This window comes from Aegilops tauschii, chromosome 1 (genome assembly GCF_002575655.3).
Source record: "Aegilops tauschii subsp. strangulata cultivar AL8/78 chromosome 1, Aet v6.0, whole genome shotgun sequence".
NCBI classification, from domain to species: Eukaryota; Viridiplantae; Streptophyta; class Magnoliopsida; order Poales; family Poaceae; genus Aegilops; species Aegilops tauschii.
In genome coordinates this window covers 255,337,910-255,362,327 of record NC_053035.3, presented here as the reverse complement: position 1 = coordinate 255,362,327, position 24,418 = coordinate 255,337,910, and the positions used below count along the sequence as shown (strand labels likewise).

Genomic DNA, 24,418 nt, shown 5'->3' with positions numbered 1-24,418 from the left:
AAGAAGAAGCTTTGCCCCCCGTCCTCACAACCGATCCACAAGATCGAGATCCTCCTTTGGGCGATGGAGCAGGCCGATTCGTCCAACCCATGGGTCAGGTGGAGGTGGTGGGCGTTCAGATCTAGGGTAGTGTTGGAAATATGCCCTAGAGGCAATAATAAAATGGTTATTATTGTATTTCCTTGTTCATGATAATTGTCTGTTGTTCATGCTATAATTGTATTAACTGGAAACCGTAATACATGTGTGAATACATAGACCACAACATGTCCCTAGTAAGCCTCTAGTTGACTAGCTCGTTGATCAATAGATGGTTATGGTTTCCTGACCATGGACATTGGATGTCATTGATAACGGGATCACATCATTAGGAGAATAATGTGATGGACAAGACCCAATCCTAAGCATAGCACAAGATCGTGTAGTTCGTTTGCTAGAGCTTTTCTAATGTCAAGTATCATTTCCTTAGACCATGAGATTGTGCAACTCCCGGATACCGTAGGAATGCTTTGGGTGTACCAAACGTCACAACGTAACTGGGTGGCTATAAAGGTGCACTACAGGTATCTCCGAAAGTGTCTGTTGGGTTGGCACGAATCGAGACTGGGATTTGTCACTCCGTATGACGGAGAGGTATCTTTGGGCCCACTCGGTAATGCACTAAGGCGTTAGCCACGGGATCATGCGTTACGGTACGAGTAAAGTGACTTGCCGGTAATGAGATTGAACAAGGTATTGGGATACCGACGATCGAATCTCGGGCAAGTAACGTACCGATTGACAAAGGGAATTGTATACGGGATTGATTGAATCCTAGACATCGTGGTTCATCCGATGAGATCATCGTGGAACATGTGGGAGCCAACATGGGTATCCAGATCCCGCTGTTGGTTATTGACCGGAGAGTCGTCTCGGTCATGTCTGCATGTCTCCCGAACCCGTAGGGTCTACACACTTAAGGTTCGGTGACGCTAGAGTTGTAGAGATATTAGTATGCGGTTAACCGAAAGTTGTTCGGAGTCCCGGATGAGATCCCGGACGTCACGAGGAGTTCCGGAATGGTCCGGAGGTAAAGATTTATATATGGGGAGTCCTATTTTGGCCACCGGAAAATGTTCGGGATTTTTCGGTATTGTACCGGGAAGGTTCTAGAAGGTTCCAAAGTGGGGCCGACCTGCATGGGGGGACCCATATGAACATGGGTAGTGGGGGCAAGGCCCCACACCCCTGGTCAAGGCGCACCAAGATCCCACCTTAGAAGGAATAAGATCATATCCCGAAGGGATAAGATCAAGATCCCTAAAAAGGGGGATAACAATTGGTGGGGAAGGGAAATGATGGGATTTCTTTCCCCCACCTTTGCCAATGCCCCAATGGACTTGGAGGGCAAGAAACCAGCCCCCTCCACCCCTATATATAGTGGGGAGGCGCATGGGAGCAGCACCCCAAGCCCTGGCGCCTCCCTCCCTCCCGTGACACCTCTTCCTCCCCGCTTGCGCTTGGCGAAGCCCTGCCTGGATCCCGCTACTTCCACCACCACGCCGTCGTGCTGCTGGATCTCCATCAACTTCTCCTCCCCCCTTGCTGTATCAAGAAGGAGGAGACATCCCCGCTCCGTACGTGTGTTGAACGCGGAGGTGCCGTCCGTTCGGTGCTAGGATCATCGGTGATTTGGATCACGACGAGTACGACTCCATCAACCCCATTCTCTTGAACGCTTCCGCGCGCGATCTACAAGGGTATGTAGATGCACTCCCCTCTCTCTCGTTGCTAGATGACTCCATAGATTGATCTTGGTGATACGTAGAAAATTTTAAATTTCTGCTACGTTCCCCAAAAGGTAGAGCATCCACTGGATTAGGAAGCCACCGTGCACGAGGTGCCGTTGCAGATTGTGCAGCCTCCAACGGAGTCACCGGAGACTTCAAAGCGCAAGAGGATGAGGACAGTGGTGGCAACCTCGCTTCCCCGCCGTTCTCCATGCTTCCCTTGCCGCTCCCCTCGTCTGAACGGCAGCAGTACCATTTTTTAGAGTAAGCTTCCCCACTCCTCATCTTCCTACTGCTCGTGCTTATAGTTGTGGAGGTAGTGATTATGATGTATATGAACCCTAGGCTAAATTTGTACTTTTGTAGTGGTAGAATTTGATGTTCACCTGCACTTCTACTCCAAAAATTTGTTATGTGTCTTTCTATTATGAAGTGCTTGATACTATATTTGAACCTTTTTTTGACTTGTTGATTGCTTTTTGGTAGAGCTACGAGCTCTTATGGAGATGCTCATGTTGTATGTCTTGTTCTCCATGATTTGTACTAGCATTCTGTGCAATTAGATGCCATGACAAGCCATGTAGCATAATTTATTTATTGTCTCCAACATGCCATCATTTTACTCTGTGCATCTCAGCAAGTATAAATCTGTCAGCTATAAAACTGCGAATTTGCTTGATGGTTCCCACTAAACTATAAACCCCCCTTTTGTTTTCGGAGTAAGCCACTGACATCCGGGTCCGACGGCAGTCACACACACACAAACGCTCCTAGCCATGTGGCCCCTGGCCCACCTGGTCATCCTCGATGGCTAGCCAACCTCAGTGTGCCTCTACCAATAACAGCAGCCCTTTCTGTTATAAAACTATGCAACTTTGCTTCAAGGTTGCCACTAAAAATATAACTCCTATGGCCATGTTTCCTAAAAATTATTTGCATTATGTTGTCAATACTTTCATGCCATGTCTTTTGTTGCTATGACAAGTTTATGTTGCATGGTAAAATCTTTCTCTAAAGTGGTCATGCTAATATAATTGTTTGATGTTAAAAGTAAGTTGCAACTTAATTGTGAGCTTGGTTTTGTTTGCTTGTTGTAACCATCATGTCAACACTGCTAGTCATTATAACTGTTTCAGCATAACTGTAATTTTTTCTAAGTCCTAACCTGTAACATCAACTTTTGCCATTCATGTTTCGCAGGAAAAAAAACTGGAGTTCACAAGGCTGGAGACCTGGAGTTGTGAGGCTAGGAGGCCGATGGCGCTGCTGCTGGCTGATCCTTCTTCTTCCAGCTTTTGTTCCTCCTTTTCTCTCTACTTGTTGGATTCCTGGGCTACATCCCTATGTGTTGTTAATGTATTAAGTTGATCCTTTGAATTTGTAGTATTAGGTTAATGTGGAAGTACCTTAATCTGTATGAAAGAGGTGTTGGTTCTATGACTGATAATTTCTAGGTGCATGCTTAAAATTCAATATTTAGGGATTTTTTTGAATTGTTTGGATTGCTTACCACATGTGTCACGTGGTCAATATTTATGGATTATTAAGATATGAAAACAATAATTCAATTGCCTATGTAAATGTGTACAACATAATTTTCAAGATAAATTGAAACATGACACATGCACATGCAATTTGCCAACAAGTCCAGTTGTAGTAGAAAAAGACAGCATGTGCACGTATCCAACCGTGCCTCCTACGATTTTGTTCCATGCTTTTGTCGCCACATGTCTTTGGAAGTAAAAAAATATAAGGTGATTTTCTCATAATAAACCGTTTTGGAGAGAAATTTGCAACCAACCAAAAATATCTACTGCGTGCAACTTGGCCCCCGTGGGGAGATTGGATCGACTCCTAGATTATAGGGTGAGGCCATCGTGATCGTGAGAGAAGAATTCTTTTTTTCGAGGGAAGGTAGGAATTTTGTGTGGTTACAAAATGGAATGCACCCCTTTGAGAGGGACAAAAATGGACCTTATTGTAATTAAGGAAATTTTTATTTAACAGAAACCTTGCTATTTTCAAGCCATTATAAAAATAACTAAATTGTTTTGGGAAAAAGAAGTTGATTATGGGTTAGTTCGTTTTGTGGACACGTACGTGTAGTGGTGCATATTGTGGGCCTAGGTAGCTCTAGGTGCATGGAGTGTATCATGCTGGCTAGGGGTGCACAAGGTAGTAACCTCGTGAATCGGGGTGAAAGTCTTGTGCTAATTCTATTTTGTGGTGTGCGACATACTCCCTCCGTCCGAAAATACTTGTCATCAAAATGGATAAAAAGAGATGTATCTAGAACTAAAATACGTCTACATACATCCTCTTTTATCCATTTTGATGACACGTATTTCCGGACGAAGGGAGTATGAGTCTACCCGGGGGGGATGCTTGGCTTGGGGGCCGGCGTAAGTGGTGTGGGTCTAGTGCGTAAGTGGTGCGCCACGTGAGTCTAGACGGCGGGGGTGCATGGTTTGGATCTAGCTACCTTGAGGTAACGCAGCCAGTTTGCGCACTGAGTGCGGGCCCGTTCCTCCGTTTTCATCGGTGCTTTCTCTCGGGTCAACGGAGAACAATCCAAACGCGCATGCTAGGTCCCGGCCTTTCTTGGGTCCCGCGTGCCATATTCGGGACATTTGCCGCATTTCTAGGGTAGTATCATCGGGAATTCACAATCTATACGGTGGCCACATGAAACCATAGCAGAGAATAGGGTAACAATCACATGCTAAGCTCTTTGGTCCATATATATGGGTCATGTGCCACCAAAGAGAAGGGTCGCCTCAGAGCCATTGTCCATTGAGAGGAAACGAGTCTGGCCTACGAACGGTGTGCGGGGCCTGCCCCTTCATCTGCTTCAGAACTCTGTGCCGCAAGATGTGGACCCTAGCAACCAAGGCCCGTCCCGTGCGCCGCACGCCAACTGGACGCACACCATGCATGCACGCGTGGCCAAGTAGACACCCACCGGTCAACCTTGACAATGTACACAAGACGCATGCGCACTCATTAGCCATCTAGCCCCCAGCCATGCACACCTAGCCAGTTACACTCAAACCGTGCACCGTTTGCCAGGTTCACCCACACCATCCATCCACTATTGACCGCACCTCGGTTCCTTGGACCTCCGACACGAGTCCCTTCCCTCGGCATGCCAGGTATGTCAAAGCAACACGCGACTACACATATTGCACACCTAGATACGACGTTATTCACTAGTGCCAGCAAACCTGTGCACCTGAGCATCTCTACCCATGGTGGACACTAGCGCATGGTTAGGATCGAGAAGCCTAGCGGCACATGTTGTCGGCCCGATTGGCTGGGGGTGCATGACATGGGTCCAGATGAAACGCATGGCATCGCATGGATCCACATTCCCCTGCCCGATACCGGACAGTGGGCATATACCAGACGAATCCAAGCGGTCGCCGACGAAGCTTGGATGCCATGTGTTATGTGCATGCTGAATTTCAATATTTAGGAATTATTAACATATGAAAACAATAATTCAAGCGTTTATGTAAAGGTGTACAACATAACTTTCAAGAGAAAATGAAACATGACACGTGCACATGCAATTTGCCAACAAGTGCACTTGTAGTACAAAAAGACAGCATGTGCACGTATCCCACCATGCCTTCTACAATTTTGTTCCATGTTTTTTCGCCACATATCTTTGGAAGGAAAAATAAAAGAATGTGATTTTCCCATAATAAACCGTTTTGGAGAGATGGTTGCAACCAACCAAGATAGATAGTGCGTGGAAGTTGTCCCCCATGGGGAGATTGGATCGACGACTCCTAGATTATAGGGCGAGGCCACCGTGAACGTGATCGTGAGAGGGTGAAGAAGGATTCGTTTTTTCGAGGGAAAGGAAGGAATCTTGTGGGTTTACAAAAAGGAATGCACCCCTTTTTGAGGGACAAAAAATGCACCTTATAATGTGTAATTAATGAAATTATAATTTAACAGAAACCTTGTTATTTTCAAGCAATTTAAATACAACTTACTTGTTTTGGCAAAAAAAATGTTGATAATGCGATAGTCCATTTTTGTGGACACTTACGTGTAGTGGTGCATGTTGTGGAAATCGGGGTGAAAGTCTTGTGCTAAGCTATTTTTCGGGGTGCGACATATGAGTCTACACGGGGAATGGTTGGCTTGGGGGCCGGCATAAGTGGTGTGGGTCTAGTGCCTAAGTGGTGCACCACGTGGGTCTAGACGGCGGGGGTGCATGGTTTGGATCTAGCTACCTTGAGGTAACGTGTCCGGTTTGCGCAGTGAATGCGGGCCCGTTCCTCCATTTTTGTCGATGCTTTCTCTCGGGTCGACGGAGAAAAATCCAAAAGTGCATGCAAGGTCCCGGCCTTTCTCGGAGCCCGCGCGTGCCATATTCCGGACATTTGCCGCATTTCTAGGGTAGTATCCTCGGAAATTCAGGATCTATACCGCGGCCACATGAAATCATAGCAGGGATTGGGGTGACAGTTCCATGCTAAGCTCTGGTCCATATATGGGCCATGTGCGACCAATGGGAAGGTCCACCTCAGAGCCATTGTTAAGGGCAAAAATGTCGGGTGTCGTCTGCCGCCGCTATAATCCGTGCAAATTCACGAGGGATCGGAATTTCTTGGGACCTTTCGCGGTGTGGGCGTGGTCGAGCATCGAGAGCGGCACGCATAAGCCTTCATGTAGGTTGTGTGTAAACGAGACCAAAACGCATCCCGGTGCTAGCCATCGAGAGGGAACAAGTCCTGCTTGTGGACGGAGACCGGGGCCCGCACCTTCATCTGCTTCAGAACTCTGTGCCGCAAGTTGTGCGCCCTAGCCACGAAGGCACGTCCCGTGCGCCGCACGCCAACTGGACCCATACCATGCATGCATGCATGGCCACGTAGACAACCACCGTTCAACCTTGACAACGTACAGATGACGCATGCGCACTCATTAGCCATCTAGCCTCCCAGCCACCTACACTCAAACCATGCACCGTTAGCCAGGTTGACCCACACCATACATCCACTATTGACCCCACCGCGGTTCGTTGGACCTTTGACGAGTCCCTCCTGTCGGTATGCCAGGCATGCCAAAGAGACACGCGGCTACACATATTGCACACCGAGATTCGACGGCATTCACTAGTGCTAGCAAACCTGTCCACATGAGCATCTCTACGCATGGTGGACACTAGCTCATTGTTTGGATCGAGAAGGCTAGAGGCGCATGTTTTGGCCCGGTTGGCTAGGGGTGCATGATATGGGTCCAGATGAAATGCATGGCATCGCGTGGATCAACATTCCCCTCCTCGGTACCGGACATTGGATATATGGCAGACAAATCCGCGCGGTTGCGGTCGAAGTTTTGTCACATCCATTTTACATTCCATTTTTTGTAAAGTTTTACAACATATTTTAGGACAAATATAAAACATGACACGTGCAGATGAAACAAGCCTACAAATGCAGTTGTCCCACTGTATAACTTTGTTCTGTGTAATGAGGGAGAAGTTGCATTACACAATTTTTTGAAGGGAAGTTGCATTACTCCTAAATCATGGTTGTGCACGATCGGGCTATTCATTTTAGTGAGAAGTTGCATTTTGACGTGGCAGAAGTGGTGGTGTGAACAACGCACGTGGAGGTGTGAACGTGGCAACAAATGCGGTTGACTAGCCAAGGACTAAATCGGCCGCTCCGCTTCCCCATAGCATGCTCCGCTTCCCCATAGCATTAATCTCATCGCCGCCCCCCTCTTCCCGTACTCTTCTCCATCCACAAATCCACAAATAGCCACAATCGAGGGTTTTCTCCTCCCACGCCTCACCACTCGCCGTGCACTTCCCGCCGCTGCTCCCTTCCCGCCGCTGCATCCCCACCGTCGAGATGCCCAAGCGCACCATGGGAGGGAGGGCCGACGTCGGGGCCGACGTCGGGGCCGACGCCATGGCGCACGAAGTATCCAAGCCCCGTGCGAAGCTGCACAAGGAGAAACCCGTCCCCGCCGGCGAGGGGTCCTGCCAGCAGCAGGGCGGCCTTGACGTCATCGACCACGTCCAGGCTCTTCATCCGGTGCAGGTGGCAATTACGCTGGAGCAGGTGGCTCTTCCGCCAGAGCAGGTGACTCCTGTGCCACGCCATCTGCCTCCTCTGCCACAGCCCGTCGTCAACGTCGACGGCGACGACGACGGAGAAGAGGTCAGTCATCTAACTCCTATTTTTGGAAATATCCTAGGTTTCCTTGTTCAGTCCTTTATCTATTTATGGGCATGGCTAGGGTTTCTGATTTTCTTCCATCTATGAAATCTGTACCTAGATTCGTTAGATCCGTTAGGTTTCAGGGCGGATCCACATGGGTGCATGGGTGTGGGGGTCGGCTCCTCATTGTATAGGTTATCTATATTTGAGATCTACCAACCACTCCGTTCTCATGGTTCTCGTGCATCCAAAATGTGTTGATGCCAAATTTTGATAGCAGCAGCACCGGTACAGACGTACAGTAGTGCGCCCGAATTTTTTTTGGCCGAAATTTCTTATATATGGTACTTGACCGGCATGAAACTGTCCTTGCACAGCCATTTATGTGGGCCCCGGTAGCTGCTCTGGCTCCTCAGACGGAGCAGGTGTCTCCTCTGTCGCGGGTGACGCCTCCGGTGCCCGAGCCTGTGGTCGCCGGCGACGTCAACAAAGACGATGTTAGTCATCTATCTCCTTTAGTTTTTTGTAAAATCCTAGGTGTGCTCTGGTCAGTCCTTTTCTCTATTTTTGGGGAAGGCCAGGGTTTCTTTTTATCTTTGATCGATGGACTCCATATCAATATTCTGTAGATGTGTTAGCTAACTAGCTAGGTTACATGTGTTTTGAGCCCTGTATAGGCAATATTTTGATCTAGATAAATTATTCTGCTAATAAATCCACCTAGGTTTGGTGACTGTGCTAATACAAATACATAGCTGGACTTGAAACTGAATTGCCTACGTAGGTGATTGTGAAAGTATTTTCTGCAACTTAACGATAACAACACCATGCCTTGTTTATGAAAATTTCATATTGTATGGTCATGAAGTAAATAATCTTCATTTTCTGTCATTCATGTCAGTACTGTCATTACGATGGACAAAGAATCTTTTCACATGAAAATTTTACATATTACTCCCTCCATTTGAAAAATATTGTTGTGGTTTTAGTTTGCAATATAAATTTTAACATTGATCGATCTTTGGTTTAAATGTTCCATAAGTGGCTGCAACAATGATTTTAAACATTGATTATCTCTAAGCAATGGCTATTTTAGAAAGAAATTGGATGTCATCAATGTTTTACTTGAGTTGTTTTAATTAGTTCTTTTGTAGGGTTTTTATCATTTATGCCACCAGTTGTATCCCACTACTCAGTTTTCCCATTAGAAGTTACAGCTGCTCAAAAATGACATTGATTCGTTAGATGCTTACTCAAAAATGCCATTAGATGTATAAAAAAATGCCATCGTTCTGTTAGATGTTTACTCAATAATGCCATTACACATTGTTATTTTCATGTAAAACTTGTTGACCATCCAATATGACAAAAAAAGCCTAGACCCACATTTCAGTTCTCTCTATCTCAAAATGATAAGTGTGGCCCCACTAGTGAGGAGTAAGTAAGCGAATAATTTTACAGGAAAATAAGAACGTTGTTGGGATCAAGTGGGCCCACACTTTATTGTAGTGAGATAGAGGGAGAGTTGGCATGTTGGTCCATAGGTATTGATTGATGCCATTATAACATGTCCAAAGAGATTTGAGATCACACTAACATGTTGGTCCATTATCACATGCCATTATAACATATTTTGATCTAGACAAATTATTCTGCTAATAAATCCACCTAGGTTTGGTGACTCTGCTAATACAAATACGTAGCTGGACCTTGGTATTGAATTGCCTACGTAGGTGATTGTGAAAATATTTTCTGCAACTTAAGGATAACAAGACCATGCCTTGTTTATGAAAATGTCATATTGTATGGTCATGAAGTAAATAATCTTCATTTTCTGCCATTCATGTCAGTACTGTCATTACGATGGACAAAGAATCTTTTCACATGAAAATTGTAGATATTACTCCCTCCATTTGAAAAATATTGTTGTGGTTTTAGTTTGCAATATAAATTTTTTAACACGCAAGTATGAAATCCTGGATCCGCAGCTGTGTAGCTAGATTACATTTTTTGAGGCATGTATATGTCAATTTTTGACCTATATAAATTATTCTGCTAATAATCCAGAACAGGTAGCTCCTCTGGCTTCTCTGCCGGAGCAGGTGGTGGCTCCTCAGCCTCAGCCGGGTGTTCGTCTGCCGCGGGTGTTGCCTCCTCTGCCCCCACCTGTGGTCGTCGCCAACGAGAACGAAGAAGAGGTTAGTCATGTATCCCCTTTATTTATTTATTTATTTATTTTATAATATCCTAGGTTTTCTCTGGTCAGTACAAGGCAAATAAGGTATTAAAATGTTGAGTACATGTTTGGTTGCACTTGATCGATCTTTGGTTTAAATGTTCCATAAGTGGCTGCGGCAATGATTTTAAACATTGATTATTTCTAAGCAATGGCTATCTTAGAAAGAAATTGGATATCATCAATGTTTTACTTGAGTTGTTTTAATTAGTTCTTTTGTAGGGTTTTTATCATTTATGCCACCAGTTGTATCCCACTACTCAGTTTTTCCATTAGAAATTACAGCCGCTCAAAAATGACATCGATTCATGAGATGCTTACTAAAAAATGCCATTAGATGTATCAAAAATGCCATAGTTCCGTTAGATGTTTGCTCAATAATGCCATTACACATTGTCATTTTCATGTAAAACTTGTTAACCATCCAATATGACAAAAAAAAACCTAGTCCCACATTTCAGTTCTCTCTATCTCACAATGATAAATGTGGCCCCACTAGTGAGGAGTAAGTAAGTGAATAATTTTACAGGAAAATAAGAACGCTGTTGGGATCAAGTGGGCCCACACTTTATTATACTGAGATAGAGGGAGAGCTGGCATGTTGTTCCATAGGTATTGATTGATGCCATTATAACATGTCAAAAGAGATTTGAGATCACAATAATGATGTGCAGTGGCATTTTGTAGCATGTGTCTAACGAAGCGATGGCATTTTTTAGCAGTAGAAATTCCTAGTGGCGATACTGAGTTGTGGGACACAACTGGTGGCATAAATGATAAAAACCCTTTTTTGTAAGTACAACATTTGGGATCACTTATTGTCAGAATTCATAATAACTACTTTAGCTAGAACGTTGAATGGTTCAGGAACATTGATGGGTGGGGTATCGATCAACACGGGAAACTTCCACGACGATAACATGGGGACTTTTAATATCCATCATCATAAGCACACAAAATTCTAACCCTAAATAGATACAGCTCACTAGCTATTTTATCTAGTCATGAATGTAAGTTATAATTCATGTTTTTGCATTAGTACATCTGTATGCTGCTCTGCCATGTTACATCATCAGTTCATGCATTTTTACGTAATAAGTGAATTTTGTTGCACTAAAGGGCTGTTTGGTTTTTGACTTACTTTGCCAAAGATAGCCACACCTAAGGTTAGGCAAGTTTGACCAACTTAAGTGAGTGTTTGGTTCCAGCCACACCTTAGGCAAGCCACACTTGGGCCCCACATGGCATACACACAAAAAGTGTGGCAAGATTCCCTTAGGCTTGCCAACTTGTGGCTCTCATTTTGATGAACTAACCTTAGGCAAGCTTGGGAAAAATGTGTGGCAAAATGTGGCAATGCTAGTGCTCTCTTCGACATTTATGATTGATCCTTCATTTTTTTACTATATGGTACTATCCCATTTAGTTGCTTATGTAGCAACTAATAAGTTATGCATTTATTTTTTCAACATCATTTGAAGATATTTTACGCTGTCATCAATTACATTATGTTTCATAGACTCTGTGCCTGCTAAATTCTCATATTAAATATACTTACGCAACATTTTGTACTACATGTAGGTCCTAAGTGACGACGTCGACAGCGACCCAGAAACCCAGAGGATCTACAGGAGGCAGAAGGTGAGGGAGCTGGACAGTGGTGTGCTCGAGAAACGTGTCAGGCCAAGAATCGGAAGGGGGGCTACGGATGCCCTTACTGCAACAAGTTGATGAAAGGCAGCCTGTCGAGTGCCATTCAGCATGCACTCGGAACATCCCAAGGCAGCATCAAGAATGGCTACGCTTTCAGGGTGAAGCATGCCGCGTACGCCGAGCACTTGTTGAGATTGGTTTGAAGATAGAATGGCTACGCTTTAGGGAAGTGCGCACCCTCGCAGCTAGAACTGTTTGGTTTTAACTATGCTAAGTGTTATGGTTGAACTATGCTATATTTTGTTGGTGAACATTTCTGGTTGAACTATGTGCAGCAGTACTTCTAAGTGTTGTTTGGTTTTGTATATATGGAAGCGTTGAACTAAGGTAGACCTATGTTAATTGGTGTGTGGTTTGGCATCTCTGCTTGTTAAATTCGTGCTCATTAATCATCGGCTCGTTGAGATTAAGTAGCATAAAACCCTGATTGGCTAGGTTCGTTTGAAGCTAGTTAAGCTTGTGAGCGCTCGTTAATAGATTCTGATGTGTTACGGTATACATGATGAGTGTGTAGATGTGGTTTTCGAGAAGGAAGATGGTGACTCAAAAAGGAAATGCACTAGTTTGCTGCCTCCAAAAATGGCCGAAGATGAAAATTGGTGTTATGTTGATACTAACGAGCTACTCGTGAAACTCGTTAGCTCGTTCACTAAGAAGCGAGCAATGTGCCCGTGCGTTGCAACAGATCCAAAGTAGAATAATGCATGGTCACAAACTTGAAAGAAAAACACTAGTTTTGGTGTGTGTGTGTGTGTGTGTGTGTGTGTGTGTATATCACCAAAAATCTAATCGTATTAAGTTTCACTCAAAATATATTCCTTGTGAATGTCTTGATGAGATTGGTTTGAAGGTACTAAGGTGTTTCTGCAAATTGGAGCAAAGAAGTGTGGTCATGTTCCAAAAATGTCACAGCTTACATAACAGTCGTTAGATGCAGATCTGATGGTCAGAAATGACGGATGACATGCGCACCACCATCACAAACTGAGTGTTTTATAGGAGTAGAGAAAAATAAACTTAAATTACCAGGGAGGGGGGGTTAGTTCATTGCGTGGCCTTTATCGCTCTGCTACCATATTTGGGACATTTAGAGCATTTATAGGGTTGTAACCTCGAAAAATCAAGATCTAGATCACGGCCACATGAAACGGGACCCGATCAAGCCATCGAGAGGGAATGAGTCCGGCCTGTGGAGGGAGTGCGGGGCCCAATCCTTCATTTGCCTCAAAACTCGGTGACACTTTATGTGGTCTCTAGCCACCAAGGCCCGCCGCATGCACCGCACGCCTGCTGGACCAACACGATGCATGCACACATGGCCATGTATACACCCATCGGTCAACCTTGACAACGTGGACATGACGCAGGCACAGTTATTACTCATCTAGCCACCAACCATGCACGCCTAGCCAGCTATACTCAAATCGTGCACCGCTAGTCAACTGCACATATTGCACACAGAGATTGGGCATCATGCACTATTTTGCCATAAAATGTGTCTAGTTGGGCACCGTGTTGCCCATGGTGGACATGAGGGCATGGTTCGCATCGAGGTGGCTAGTAATGCATGTTGCCGGTCGGGTTGGCTAGGGGTACATGATATGGGTCGGTATGAACGCTGTCGCATCGCACCGCATCTGATTCCCCTCAATGGTACCAGATGTCGTAACGACATGCATATGGTAGACGAATCCGCACGATGAGACAAACGTGAACTAACCGCCATGGTTTAGGTGCATGTTTAAATTCAATATTTAGGAATTAACAAATAAATTAAACAAATCAATTGTTTTTACATCAAAGCCGATGACCACTAGTTCTGAATTTTCGTAACTTTTCATTTGCCATTGCTTTGTTTCTAAAGTTTTACAACATATTAAAAAATACAACATGACACGTGCATTGCTCCTAAATCCTGGCTGTGCACAATCGTGCCCATCACAAACCTGCCTAGCAGATCAGGGGCGGTGTGAACAACGCACGGGGTGGTGTGAACGTGGCCAAAGTAGTACTAATTAAGTCATCCCAAAGTCTAGAGCCGGTCGCTCCGCTTCTCGATTATTAATCTCGTCGTCGGCCGCGTCGTCCTCTTCCCCATCCACAAATCCACGGACGAGGGTTTTCTCCTCCCACGCCTCACCACTCGCCGTGCACCCTTCCCACCGCTGCACCTCCTCCGTCGAGATGCCGCTGCACCTCCTCCGTCAAGATGCCGCGCACCTCCGCCATCGAGATGCCGCGCACCATGGGAGGGATGGACCACGCCGGGGGCGACGCCCGGGCCGCCGGCGAGGGGTCGAGCGGGCAGTAGGGTCGTCTTGACATCCTCGCCGCCGTCCTGGATCTTCATCCGGAGTAGGTGGCTCCTCCGCCGGTGCAGGTGACTCTTCTGCCGTGGCTGCTGACTCCTCCGCCCGAGCCCGTGGTTGACGGCGACGACGACGGAGAAGAGGTCGGTCATTTATCTTCCTTATTGGGCCAAATCCAAAGTTTTATCTGGTCAATGCTTTCCTCCTTTTTTGGGGAAGACTAGGGTTTCTATTTTCCTGCCTAGATTCTGTAGATCTAGGTTCAGGGGTAGGTCCACATGGGTGCATGGGTGTACATCTGTACACCCCAATTTTTTGGCAAAAATTTAAGGAAGGTGTATGCAAGGTAAAAGGACCAAAAGTGGTGTACTTTGTTCACTAAACTTCATGCCAATTCGTATAAAACGGCTTGCTTCTTGGAGCCCAATTACCATTGATTTCATTCTATGGTCATGTAGTAAATAATCCTCATTTTCTGTCATTCATGTCAGTACTATCATTATGATGGAATAGAAATTATTTTCACATGAACATTTCAGATATTACTCCCTCTGTATCAAAATTATTTGTGGGTTTTTTGTTTACAATATAAATTTTTGAACACCCTAGTGTGAAATCCTATCTAGCTAGGTTACATTTGTTGAGCCATGTATATGTCATTTTTTGATCTATATAAGTTATTGTGCTAATAATCTAGCACGGGCGGGCTTGACGTCCTTGCTGCCGTCCAGGTTCTTCGGTCGCAGCAGGTGGCTCATCAGCCGGAGCAGGTGGCTCCTCTGCCGCAGCCGGAGCAGGTGGCTCCTCTGCCGCAGCCAGTTCCTCTGCCGTTGGTTCCTCTTGTGCCCGAGCCTGTGGTTGCCGTCGACGTCGACGAAGAAGACGTTAGTCATCTATCTCCTTTATTATTATTGCAAAATCCTAGGTTTTGTCTGGTCTGTCCTTTTCTCTATTTTTGGGGAAGGCCAGGGTTTCTTTTTTTCTTTAATCGATGAAATGCCTATCTAGATTATGTAGATGTGTTACCTAACTTGCTAGGTTACATGTGTTGAGCACTTTAGAGGTCATTTTTTGATCTATATAAATTGTTCTGTTAATAATCCGGCTATGGTTGGTTATTGTGCTTATACTATTTCGTAGCTACACCTTGTAATTGAATTTCCTATGCATATGATTGTGATAATAACATAAAGATTGATTTGCGCTGAGCACGAGTTATGCACTAGGCAAATAAGGTCTTAAAATGTTGAGTAAATGCTTTGCTGCTTTTGTAACTCTGTAAGCATGTATGGAAATGAACAATGAGATTAACATGTGCACTAACTTCATTGCTTTTTTCCCTCTCATCCGCTCGCGCCTGGATTTAATCCTCTTGTTCGATTCTTCGGTAGTTGGTCTCCCTTTTGGAATTGTTTTGATTGGATTTTCCACATCATCAGTGCAGCATTCGCGAGCAGCAGAGTAGTATGCTGGCAAAGGAACAAACGATTTTTGGCCTTCATCCAAATCGGTTTTTTCTCCATCAACCCATATACTCCGGAGGAGCTCCATCACCTGTTCTGACTGTGAATCGCTAGCTGCGGCTGTGAATAAAGCATCACTAGCCATGTTGCGTAGTTGATGATACTTATTCATGTGATCAGACCATACATTTGTATTCGCAGTCCTCGAGGAAGGGAACACTGGCTTGGCATGCATTGTCCATCTTTTCTTCACAATTTTTTTTGGAAATGTGCGTACACCAAGATGTTCCAGAACGCAGAATATATGTGCACATGGGTAATCCCGACTTTCCAACTTTTTACATTTACAAGTTGTAGCGTCCAGTCTTGCTCCTGTAAACAGACAAGTCACGTGATATATAAAATCCACAGGCTTAGCATGCACGCCTTGTGCATCCAACTTTTTTGCATCCAACTCCTCACTGTCCTTACCTTTCAAGTCATTGGGATCCTTAGCATCCAGGTTTTTTGCATGCAAGTCCACATCATCCTTGCCTTCCAAGTCATTGGTATCCTCAGCATCCAAGTTTTTTGCATGCAAGTCCTCAGCATCCGTACCTTCTAAGTCTGTAGGAACCTTAGCATCCGAGTCGTTACCATCCTTACCTTGCAATTTCTAGCATCCCTAGCATATGGGACTTTATCATATGGGACTTTGCGTAAAACTCCAAACACGACCAAACCATCACACGCTACCCGGTCTGTGACCTGCCAATTTGTTCCTTCGACAATTTGACGCTTTACCCGTGGAAACATCACAGTTGTATAAATATAAGAGGCAGCAATCTCCAGAGGGTGTGCATTCAGCTTAGTGAAGGGTATCGTATGTGTCGCTACTACGTCTAATGCTGCTTCATTCTTACGCATTATGGATACACAGTGCTCAACATGCTGCAACAAATCAACAAGTTGCATCTTCTTGTTCAGGTGCACATGAAGCCTTGAGTTGAGAGACTCACTCCTCTGATTACTCATAATGCCTAGGAAATATCTACCCTTTGTGTACGCAGCAGCCCATTTGTATCGCAGCTCGTACATCCTGTTAACCCATGATGACCTCTTGCCTGTTGGTTTTATTTTAAACCTAACCTTATAAGCCTCCCATCTTTTCTCAAACTCATCAACATCCCAACGACGGTAAATGAATTCCCTAAATTCCTCAAGCTTTTTCTTGCGGAGGTGGATCACCATATTCTCCTCGATATGCCACGTGCACAAACGATGATCTGTTCCGGTCCAGACAGTAGCTATTGCTTTAGCCATTGAACCATCCCCATCGGTGATTGCTGAAATGGGTGCCGTCTGGGACATTGCCTCCAAAAATACATGAAGAAGCCACTGGTATGATGCAACTGTCTCGTCTGACACTAGACCAACCCAAATAAAACTGTGCTGCGGTGATGGTTCAGACCAACAAATGGAACAAACGGAAGCCTGTACTTGTTAGACCGATATGTACTGTTGAACACCACGACACCAGCAAAGGCAACATAGTCAATCTGGGATTGTGAATCAGCCCAGAATATGTTCCTCAAATGGCCTTCGCTGTCTTTTGTGTATTTGAAAAAGAATTCCGGGTCTGCTTTTTTCTGTGCAATCATATAGGTGAGCAAATATCTAGCGTCACTGCCTTCTATCTTGCGCTTCTTCTGGATTGAAACATGGTTGTATAGATCTCGATCTATAAATCCAAGCTTGTCGGGACCTCCGGCATTCTTCTCCATTGCATTCATAATCTGATGTGTTCGAAGTCCACCGACAGCATACTCGATGGCATCAGCCTTTTGTGCGTCAGTCATTCTACGATGAGCCGATAAGTACGGAGTCAGGTCAGCAGGGTCAAACAGATGGTTATGCTTGTCCACAAAATTCTTGACGAACCAGAGGCCACTGCTATCTTGTAGCTCAACCTGAAAAAGAGCGGGACACCCACACCGAGAAAGACCCCTCGGTGTTATTTTTCTTTCAGCTTTGTTAAAGTGCTTAAGGGCCCGCCATCCTTGTTTGCAGCACTTGTATGTCCTTCTGTATGCATTTTGTTTCGGACCCGGACCCCTGTACTTCAGATCATCCTTTCTAACACCAAATCCTTTTTTCTCGCATAGCCTACGTAGAACATGTAGGCTTCTTCCTCAGTCCTGAACGTGTTCACAATCTCTAAGTATTCCATACACTCATTCAGGTCTGAATCAGACATGACTTTATTATCAATTCCTTTACCTTGCATGTGTACATCATCCATGTCTATGCCATCCTTGCATGCATCCTCATTATCCTTATCATCCATGCACATACCATCCATTCCTTTGGGGTCCATGGCTACGAAATCATTGTCCTTATCAACCATGCCTTTGCCTTCGTTGCCTCTATGACCCATGTCCTTGTCATCCTTGCCTGTATCACCCAAGTTTTTGCCATCGTTGCGTTTATCATCCATGTCGTTATGCTGCCAGCGAAAACAGATAGTCAATGTTACGGATGGATAGCATACGTTACCGAAATTATGCACTACTCTGCTTAAATAATTGATTTAATTTTTCATGTCGGATTCATGTACCTAACTCAGTCCTTCAAAAGCTGTAAGTAAATATGCCCTGACTAAATCTAGAAATTTGTAATTGATTGTACTAGCTCTAACTGATGATCTCCTAACTAAATCCAAAGTCCACGAGTCCTTCAAATGCCTTGATAGATCCACCCTGATAGATCAATTATCTCCAAACTCCATTCAAAATTATCTCCTAACTAAATCCAAATTATCTCCTAACAAAATCCAAAAGTATGTCCTAACTAAATCCAAATTATCTCCTAACTAAATCCAAAATAAGTCCAAACCCCATACAAAATAATTATCTCCTTACTAAATCCAAAATATCTCAAAACTCAATTGAAAAGTATCTCCTAACTAAATCCAAAATAACTTTCTTTGAATCCAAATCTGCTGACAACTTTCTCATGCCACATAATCCTAACTAAGTCCTTCAATATGTCCTAGCTACATCCGACTTACACTTCCTTTCAATCGTAATCTCGTCACAACTTTCTGAAAACATAAACCCTAATCCTCACATGACATATCCTAAACCCTAACCAAATCCGACCGAAATCTCGTCACAACTTTCTGAAACGATAAACCCTAAACCTCACATGACATATCCTAAACCCGAATCAAATCCGACCCCTATTGGTGCTATATGCAAAAGGGACTAGAAAAGATTTGAGATGGCTAGGCACTTATAGCGAAGATCCGGCATGAAAAAGTTGATGCACGTCGATGAGGATGATGTGGCCTCTTGGGTCGGGGAAGGTGGCGTCCGCTCGGGGAAGGAGTGGATTAGCGGCTCGTCGGAAGATCTGGCACCGCGACCCGAGTGGGGTGACTTGCGATGGAGGTGGAGGGGAGGAGTAGGAGCAGGAGGGGTAGAAACGGCGGGTGCGATCGGCGTCGACCGAGGGCGCCGGGGGCGATCGGCGGTGATCGAGGGTGCCGGAGGCGATCGAGGGGGCCCGAGGTTAGGGCTCGAGAGGAGGAGAGAGGACGAACCGCTCGAACCAAAATTCAAAAAAGTACGCACGATGATGGGACCTCTATAATGAAGTGCTTCATTAATGCAATTAATTTAATCGAACAATTTAGGACGAGAATACCCCTGGACCTAATTGGGCCGATTAAAGGTACAAAAAAATTTAGGTCGAAAATACCCTTGGGCTCAAAAAGGCCCAGTTTTTTTATCCGTTAGATCGCCCATATAATACACGTGCTCTGGTGTATTATAATGCACCATAAAATTTCCCTAAAATATTGCACACTACCTATAATCAAGAAAAGCCAATTGAGAACCTAACAAATGCACGTGACTTTACTTAATACATCTATAAAGTTGATGAGATGATAAAGTACTAAAAGTCGAACATTTGTTTGGTGGAAAAAATATATCAAAAGAGCAGCAGTGAATTTTATAGAAATTTAGTTTCTGTAGTAAGCAGTCTCTTAGCACTTCTTATTTTGTGGCAAAACTCAAGTGTCATCACCGAAATAGAAAGTATTTCCAAAATATTGCTAGACTTGCATGTAAACAACCATATATTTGTAATAAATAAATAATGAACCATGTAATTGCGTACACATTAATTTTGCAATTAGTACATTAGTGAATATATTTCGTAGTAAGGACTTACTAACGGAGCTCAAGTGTCCAACCACAAGTTATTACAATATAGAAATTATTATTAACAACAACACCTTCTGTAGAGTAAAGTGGACGTTGCAATGAGAATTACCATATATACACACTGATTTCTTTTCAGTCCAACAATTTCATCTGCCTGAAAATAGAGCAAAATACAGTGAATAATGTGTCCCCATAAGTATTCTCTCTGCCAGCCAAAAACATAGTACGTCGAACTACTATGAATGTAGGATCTAACAAAAGGTGTGCTCTGCAGTAATGGACTGGAACCTCACCAATACCTTTCAAAACTAAAAATCCTTGCAATTATCATGCTCTTAATCCTAACGCAAAGGCGATGTTCGGTAGCTCTCCGCTCCGCAGCACCGCGCCGGAGCGGAGCGGCCCGCAGCCCATTTTCTAGGAGTCGCCCAAGCATCGCTCCGCGCGCTCCCGGAGCTGGATGACTGCCGAACAGGGCTAAAGTCTTAGGAAATTACAGATATTCACAACATAAAAACAGAGGCGAAAATCATATGTTGATATGTTGTCATGCTTGCAAAGTTTTGATATGAGGACATCATATAATTGTAGTAGATCTACAGAACTGCTAACAGAGCTCAAGTGTCCAACCAAAACTTATTACAATATAGAAATTATTATTACAGCAATGCCTTGTGTAGAGGTAAGTGTACGTTGCAATGAAAATCACCTTATATACACACAGATTTTTTTCTAGTCCAGCAATTTCATCGGCCTGAAAACAAAACAAAATACAGTGAATCATGCGTCACCATCAGAATCCTCTCTGCCAACCAAAACGTAGTACATCAAACTACTATGAATGTATGATCGAACCAAAGGTGCGCTACATATATATACTGATATCTTGTCATGCTTGCAAAGGTCTGATTTGAGGACATCATATAATTGTAGTAGATCTACAGAACTGCAAGGTAAGTACAAAATTAGGCATGTTGTGCAGCTTTCTCTGTAGAACCATACTAACACCTTGCAACACCTGAAGGAAAAATGCTCACAAAGATGGTGGCTCTTATAATCCTGAGTAGTGGACTATCAGCAAAATAAAGGGAAATCACAGAAAAACTAATAAATTATAAGCTTCACAATCTGATTTTCTAGATACAGATGATAAATAAAACAAAGTGTAATTGCAAACCTAATTAGATACATATGGGAAACGATAATGAAAATCGTTGTCCACAGCATCGATGAACATATCGGGCAACCTACATAACAACATAATTCAATGGTACTCCCCACAGAAAAAAAAACCATAATTCAATGGTACAGATAAGGTTTTAAAATATCTGAATCACATACAAATAAGGAAGCGACAATGGTGTCTACATCTATTGTACTTGGTCAGGGCATACTAAAACTCCCATAATCAAATCCTTCAAAACCAAGAGTGACAGTAGTTGATAAATCTGACATCCACGTTGTTGCGAATTACTTTCTAAAACATTCCAGAGTACAACTAAGTCGAATGTACATGCAGCAAACCCAAATCATATCAGTCTTGTTCCCATACAAAGCATCACATCTGCAGCCCATGCAAAAACTGCAGGAAGAGAAATGAAGTAACCAAAACGATGTTCAGTAGATGTGGGGAACTCACAGCTTCTTTTTCTCAAGCAGTCAACTTTTCCTCATTGAATGGAGGAGGCACTCAATGAGCAGCATTTGCTGGGAAGTTGTGAGCACTTTGTTAGATAAGTGTGTCTTGCTGTTAGACTGTATCACCGGAGCCGAGTACAGAGCGCGGGTAACATTCCAGTGGGTATGTACGCACACATTATTTCCCAGTTGGAGACAAAGCAAACATATGTGAGAGTTCCTTTGTGTTGATTTAATATCAATGCAGAGCATAACTGCTACATTACCCAACAATGACATGATTACTCCTAGTTGATAGCACCAATTATTTCACACGCCATTCTATTTAACCTAAAATTGTCAAAAAGGGCATTGAAATTTAGTAGTTGTCAGTTGTAAGTTGTAACGCAGAATTGACAGAAAATCAATCCCCATACTTATAGAAAGTGCAACAGCAATGACACTCAATGCTTTAGTAGTTGTCACGTGCCATTGCTTTTACAAACCAATTGCCCGCAAAAACATTCAGATTTATGACAGAAACCGTCAATACTCTAATAGTTGACAGAGAGCTTCGTTGTCAAGTGTTTCACAATATAAGTATCTAACTGAAAGAGGATAAGAAGAAGAAAGTTCATCAGAAGTCAATTCTCTTACCTACAACGGCCAGGACATGCCAGCTTGGCAAGGTACTTCCTTAAACAGGAGATTGTGGCAGAGCAGCAACAAAAGAAATCAAGAAAAGATATTAATCTTGCCATATAGGGTCCCTGGCATGTTTTGCCCATACGAAAATTGATTTAGGAGTGGCTTAAACAGCGGCATGTTGACAACTGACATTAGGCTCCTTCATGTTTATGTTTGTTTAGACAACATGTTTCTTAATTTATAAACTCACCTGAGGAGCATAGTTATAAACTCACCTGAGGAACATAGTGTAGGTGAGAAGATTCTAGATTGAATCCCTTGAGCGCGCAACACTATCTGAAGGGGTGATTGAAAAAAAAATTGAACCCGAATCTGAAGTTAATGTGGATTCAAGTATAAACCAGAAAGAAAACAAATTCAGAACAAAAACTGTGGGAAAAACGAACCTGATCCAGAGGAATAAAATAATCTTGACGCAATAAGCTCCTTGATTACACGGGATCCATGCCTCAACTTGGTTTTGAGAGAGACGTGGATTTGTTTTTCAACTGGGGGAGGGATAGAGTACAGATTAGAGGAAGCGAAGGTGGAGAAGGTTTTAGGGCTTCCTTGTACAACCATGAGAGGATCTTTTCGGTTTCTTCTAGATCCATGAAAAGATTATGGGCCTTCTGATCAATTGCTCTTCTACCTGTTAACAAACTAACTAAAGCACCATGATTTGAAAAAACAGAACTATCTAATTACCATTGCAAAGCCAAAGGATAGTAGTATTGACCCAGCTCCTTGCCAAACCCAAGTTCGTGTGTGCCGGAGAGGAGATTCTGCCCACTAACATGGCAATCCAGTGGCACTCCATCTAGCGCACCCACAAATCCATTACACGGTCCATAAGAGAACTTCAGAGATGAAAATTACCTTGCCGAGCAACCACTCAACATGGCCGAATTTGCTACGTGGAGCGCGATCTTCACCGGGTACATCCATGCCTCAGCGGTCCGATGAGTGGAGGGGTACAATAGGGAACCATTGTTGTAGCTTATAGGCGACCAGCCGCGTCGCCACCACGCGGCCGGAAGCATCCGCCGCAGCGTGCTGGTCCAAGAGAGAGGACTAAGGCGAGAGATGGTTAACGGTGGCGGTGGAAGCGGTGGGATGCAACATAGAGTGGATGTGGTGGGCAGCGGCGGCGGATGAAACAGGGAGCGACGACGACGGTGGGGAGCCGGGCGGCGGCGCGACGGGTGTGGTGGTGGCCTTCAGAAGGTTAGGGATACGAGAGGAGTTCTTTTTTTCAGCAACCGTGGTGGAAGGACCGTGGGCCTTCTTTTTTAACAACCCTGGTGAAAGGACGTGGGCCTTGAGTGTTTTTTGGCCGAATTAAGCACGCCATTAAGCAAAAGTTACATGCGTTAATCTCCGCCGTAATAACTCGGTCCCACCAGAGATGAACGGCTCATAATTTCTAATTAACATGATAATTTCTAGGGAGTCTGTAATTAGTATAGGTATATATATATATAGAGGTATAGATAGATAGATAGATATAGATAGATATATTGGCTTTTGAATTGATTTTATTATTTACTAAGGTGGATGGGCTGTTTTGTCTTGGGCTCAGAGAAACAATTACTACTAGTACAGTGGAGACACTCTACAGCTACCAGAAAAACAATTACTACTAGTACAGTGGATACACTACCGCTTCTGGCTCCTCCTAGGTCATCGAAACGTCTCCCTCTACTGAATGTTGTTTTACTTTTGTTCACCGACATGCGGGCCATGCCGCGCGCGGGCCCAAATGCCATCCACCAAATTAGAAGGAAGTATGCAGGCGGAGAGTCACCCCGGTCGTAGCGCGGCAGTAACGAGCCGTCGTATCACAAAATCCCACCTCCTCGCAGTCTAAGTTTGACAGACGAAGCAACCATCATTTCACTCTTCACTGAATCCCCTTCTCCCTCACCGTCTTTAAGAAAGCCAACACTCGCATCTGCCACTGTTCTTCTCTCCCAACGAAGGAAAGGTAAGTTGATCCGTGATATTGGTATATTTTCGTTCAGAGAAAAAAAAAAGAACTTTTGCAAAGCAGTAACCGATCCTCACTCTCTTTTTTGTTTCATTGTCATTGCGATTGTGTTTTCATTTCAGTGGTCTCGTAGTATTCGTCAGTTTCATGATGGACCAAGGAGAACCAGGCAAAGATCTGTCGATATTGGAGCAGACGCGGGAGGCTGATCCCCACGAGACAGAGAGCTCCAAGA

General features: G+C 44.1%; 1 protein-coding gene across 22 annotated transcripts; it reads right to left on the bottom strand.

Moving 5' to 3' along the window:
* Window positions 1-9,914: 9,914 nt before the first annotated feature.
* LOC109770890 (uncharacterized) lies at window positions 9,915-23,475 on the bottom strand. 22 transcript variants are annotated; one of them, XR_012180866.1, is made up of 8 exons: window positions 23,073-23,474; window positions 22,601-22,845; window positions 21,794-22,490; window positions 21,529-21,644; window positions 21,067-21,136; window positions 20,599-20,643; window positions 20,189-20,353; window positions 19,784-20,043 (listed from the first exon to the last, which is right to left on the bottom strand). XR_012180866.1 is itself a non-coding variant. In XM_040402939.3 (5 exons), exons 3-5 carry the CDS (start codon window positions 20,671-20,673, stop codon window positions 17,780-17,782), a joined length of 504 nt encoding a protein of 167 aa, XP_040258873.1. In that variant the 5' UTR covers window positions 20,674-22,490; window positions 22,601-22,702; window positions 22,773-23,475. The 22 variants fall into 22 exon arrangements, 2 of the variants coding, with proteins under 2 accessions (XP_040258873.1, XP_073351874.1); XR_005771405.3 differs by having other exon boundaries at window positions 20,599-21,136; window positions 21,794-21,857; window positions 22,164-22,490; window positions 23,073-23,473; XR_012180868.1 differs by lacking the exon at window positions 21,067-21,136 and having other exon boundaries at window positions 21,794-21,857; window positions 22,164-22,490; window positions 23,073-23,473.
* Window positions 23,476-24,418: the final 943 nt, after the last annotated feature.

What these genes read in the sequence shown, in the direction of transcription:
- LOC109770890 (XM_073495773.1), bottom strand. Translation starts at nt 20,673, where the DNA reads ATGATTCACTGTATTTTGTTTTGTTTTCAGGCCGATGAAATTGCTGGA. An exon ending in AAAATCTGTGTGTATATAAG is followed by an intron (nt 20,044 to 20,598) that starts GTGATTTTCATT and finishes CTCTATTTTCAG; the next exon opens with GCAGATGAAATTGTTGGACT. An exon ending in GAAATCAGTGTGTATATATG is followed by an intron (nt 18,164 to 19,998) that starts GTAATTCTCATT and finishes TTTCGCTGGCAG; the next exon opens with CATAACGACATGGATGATAA.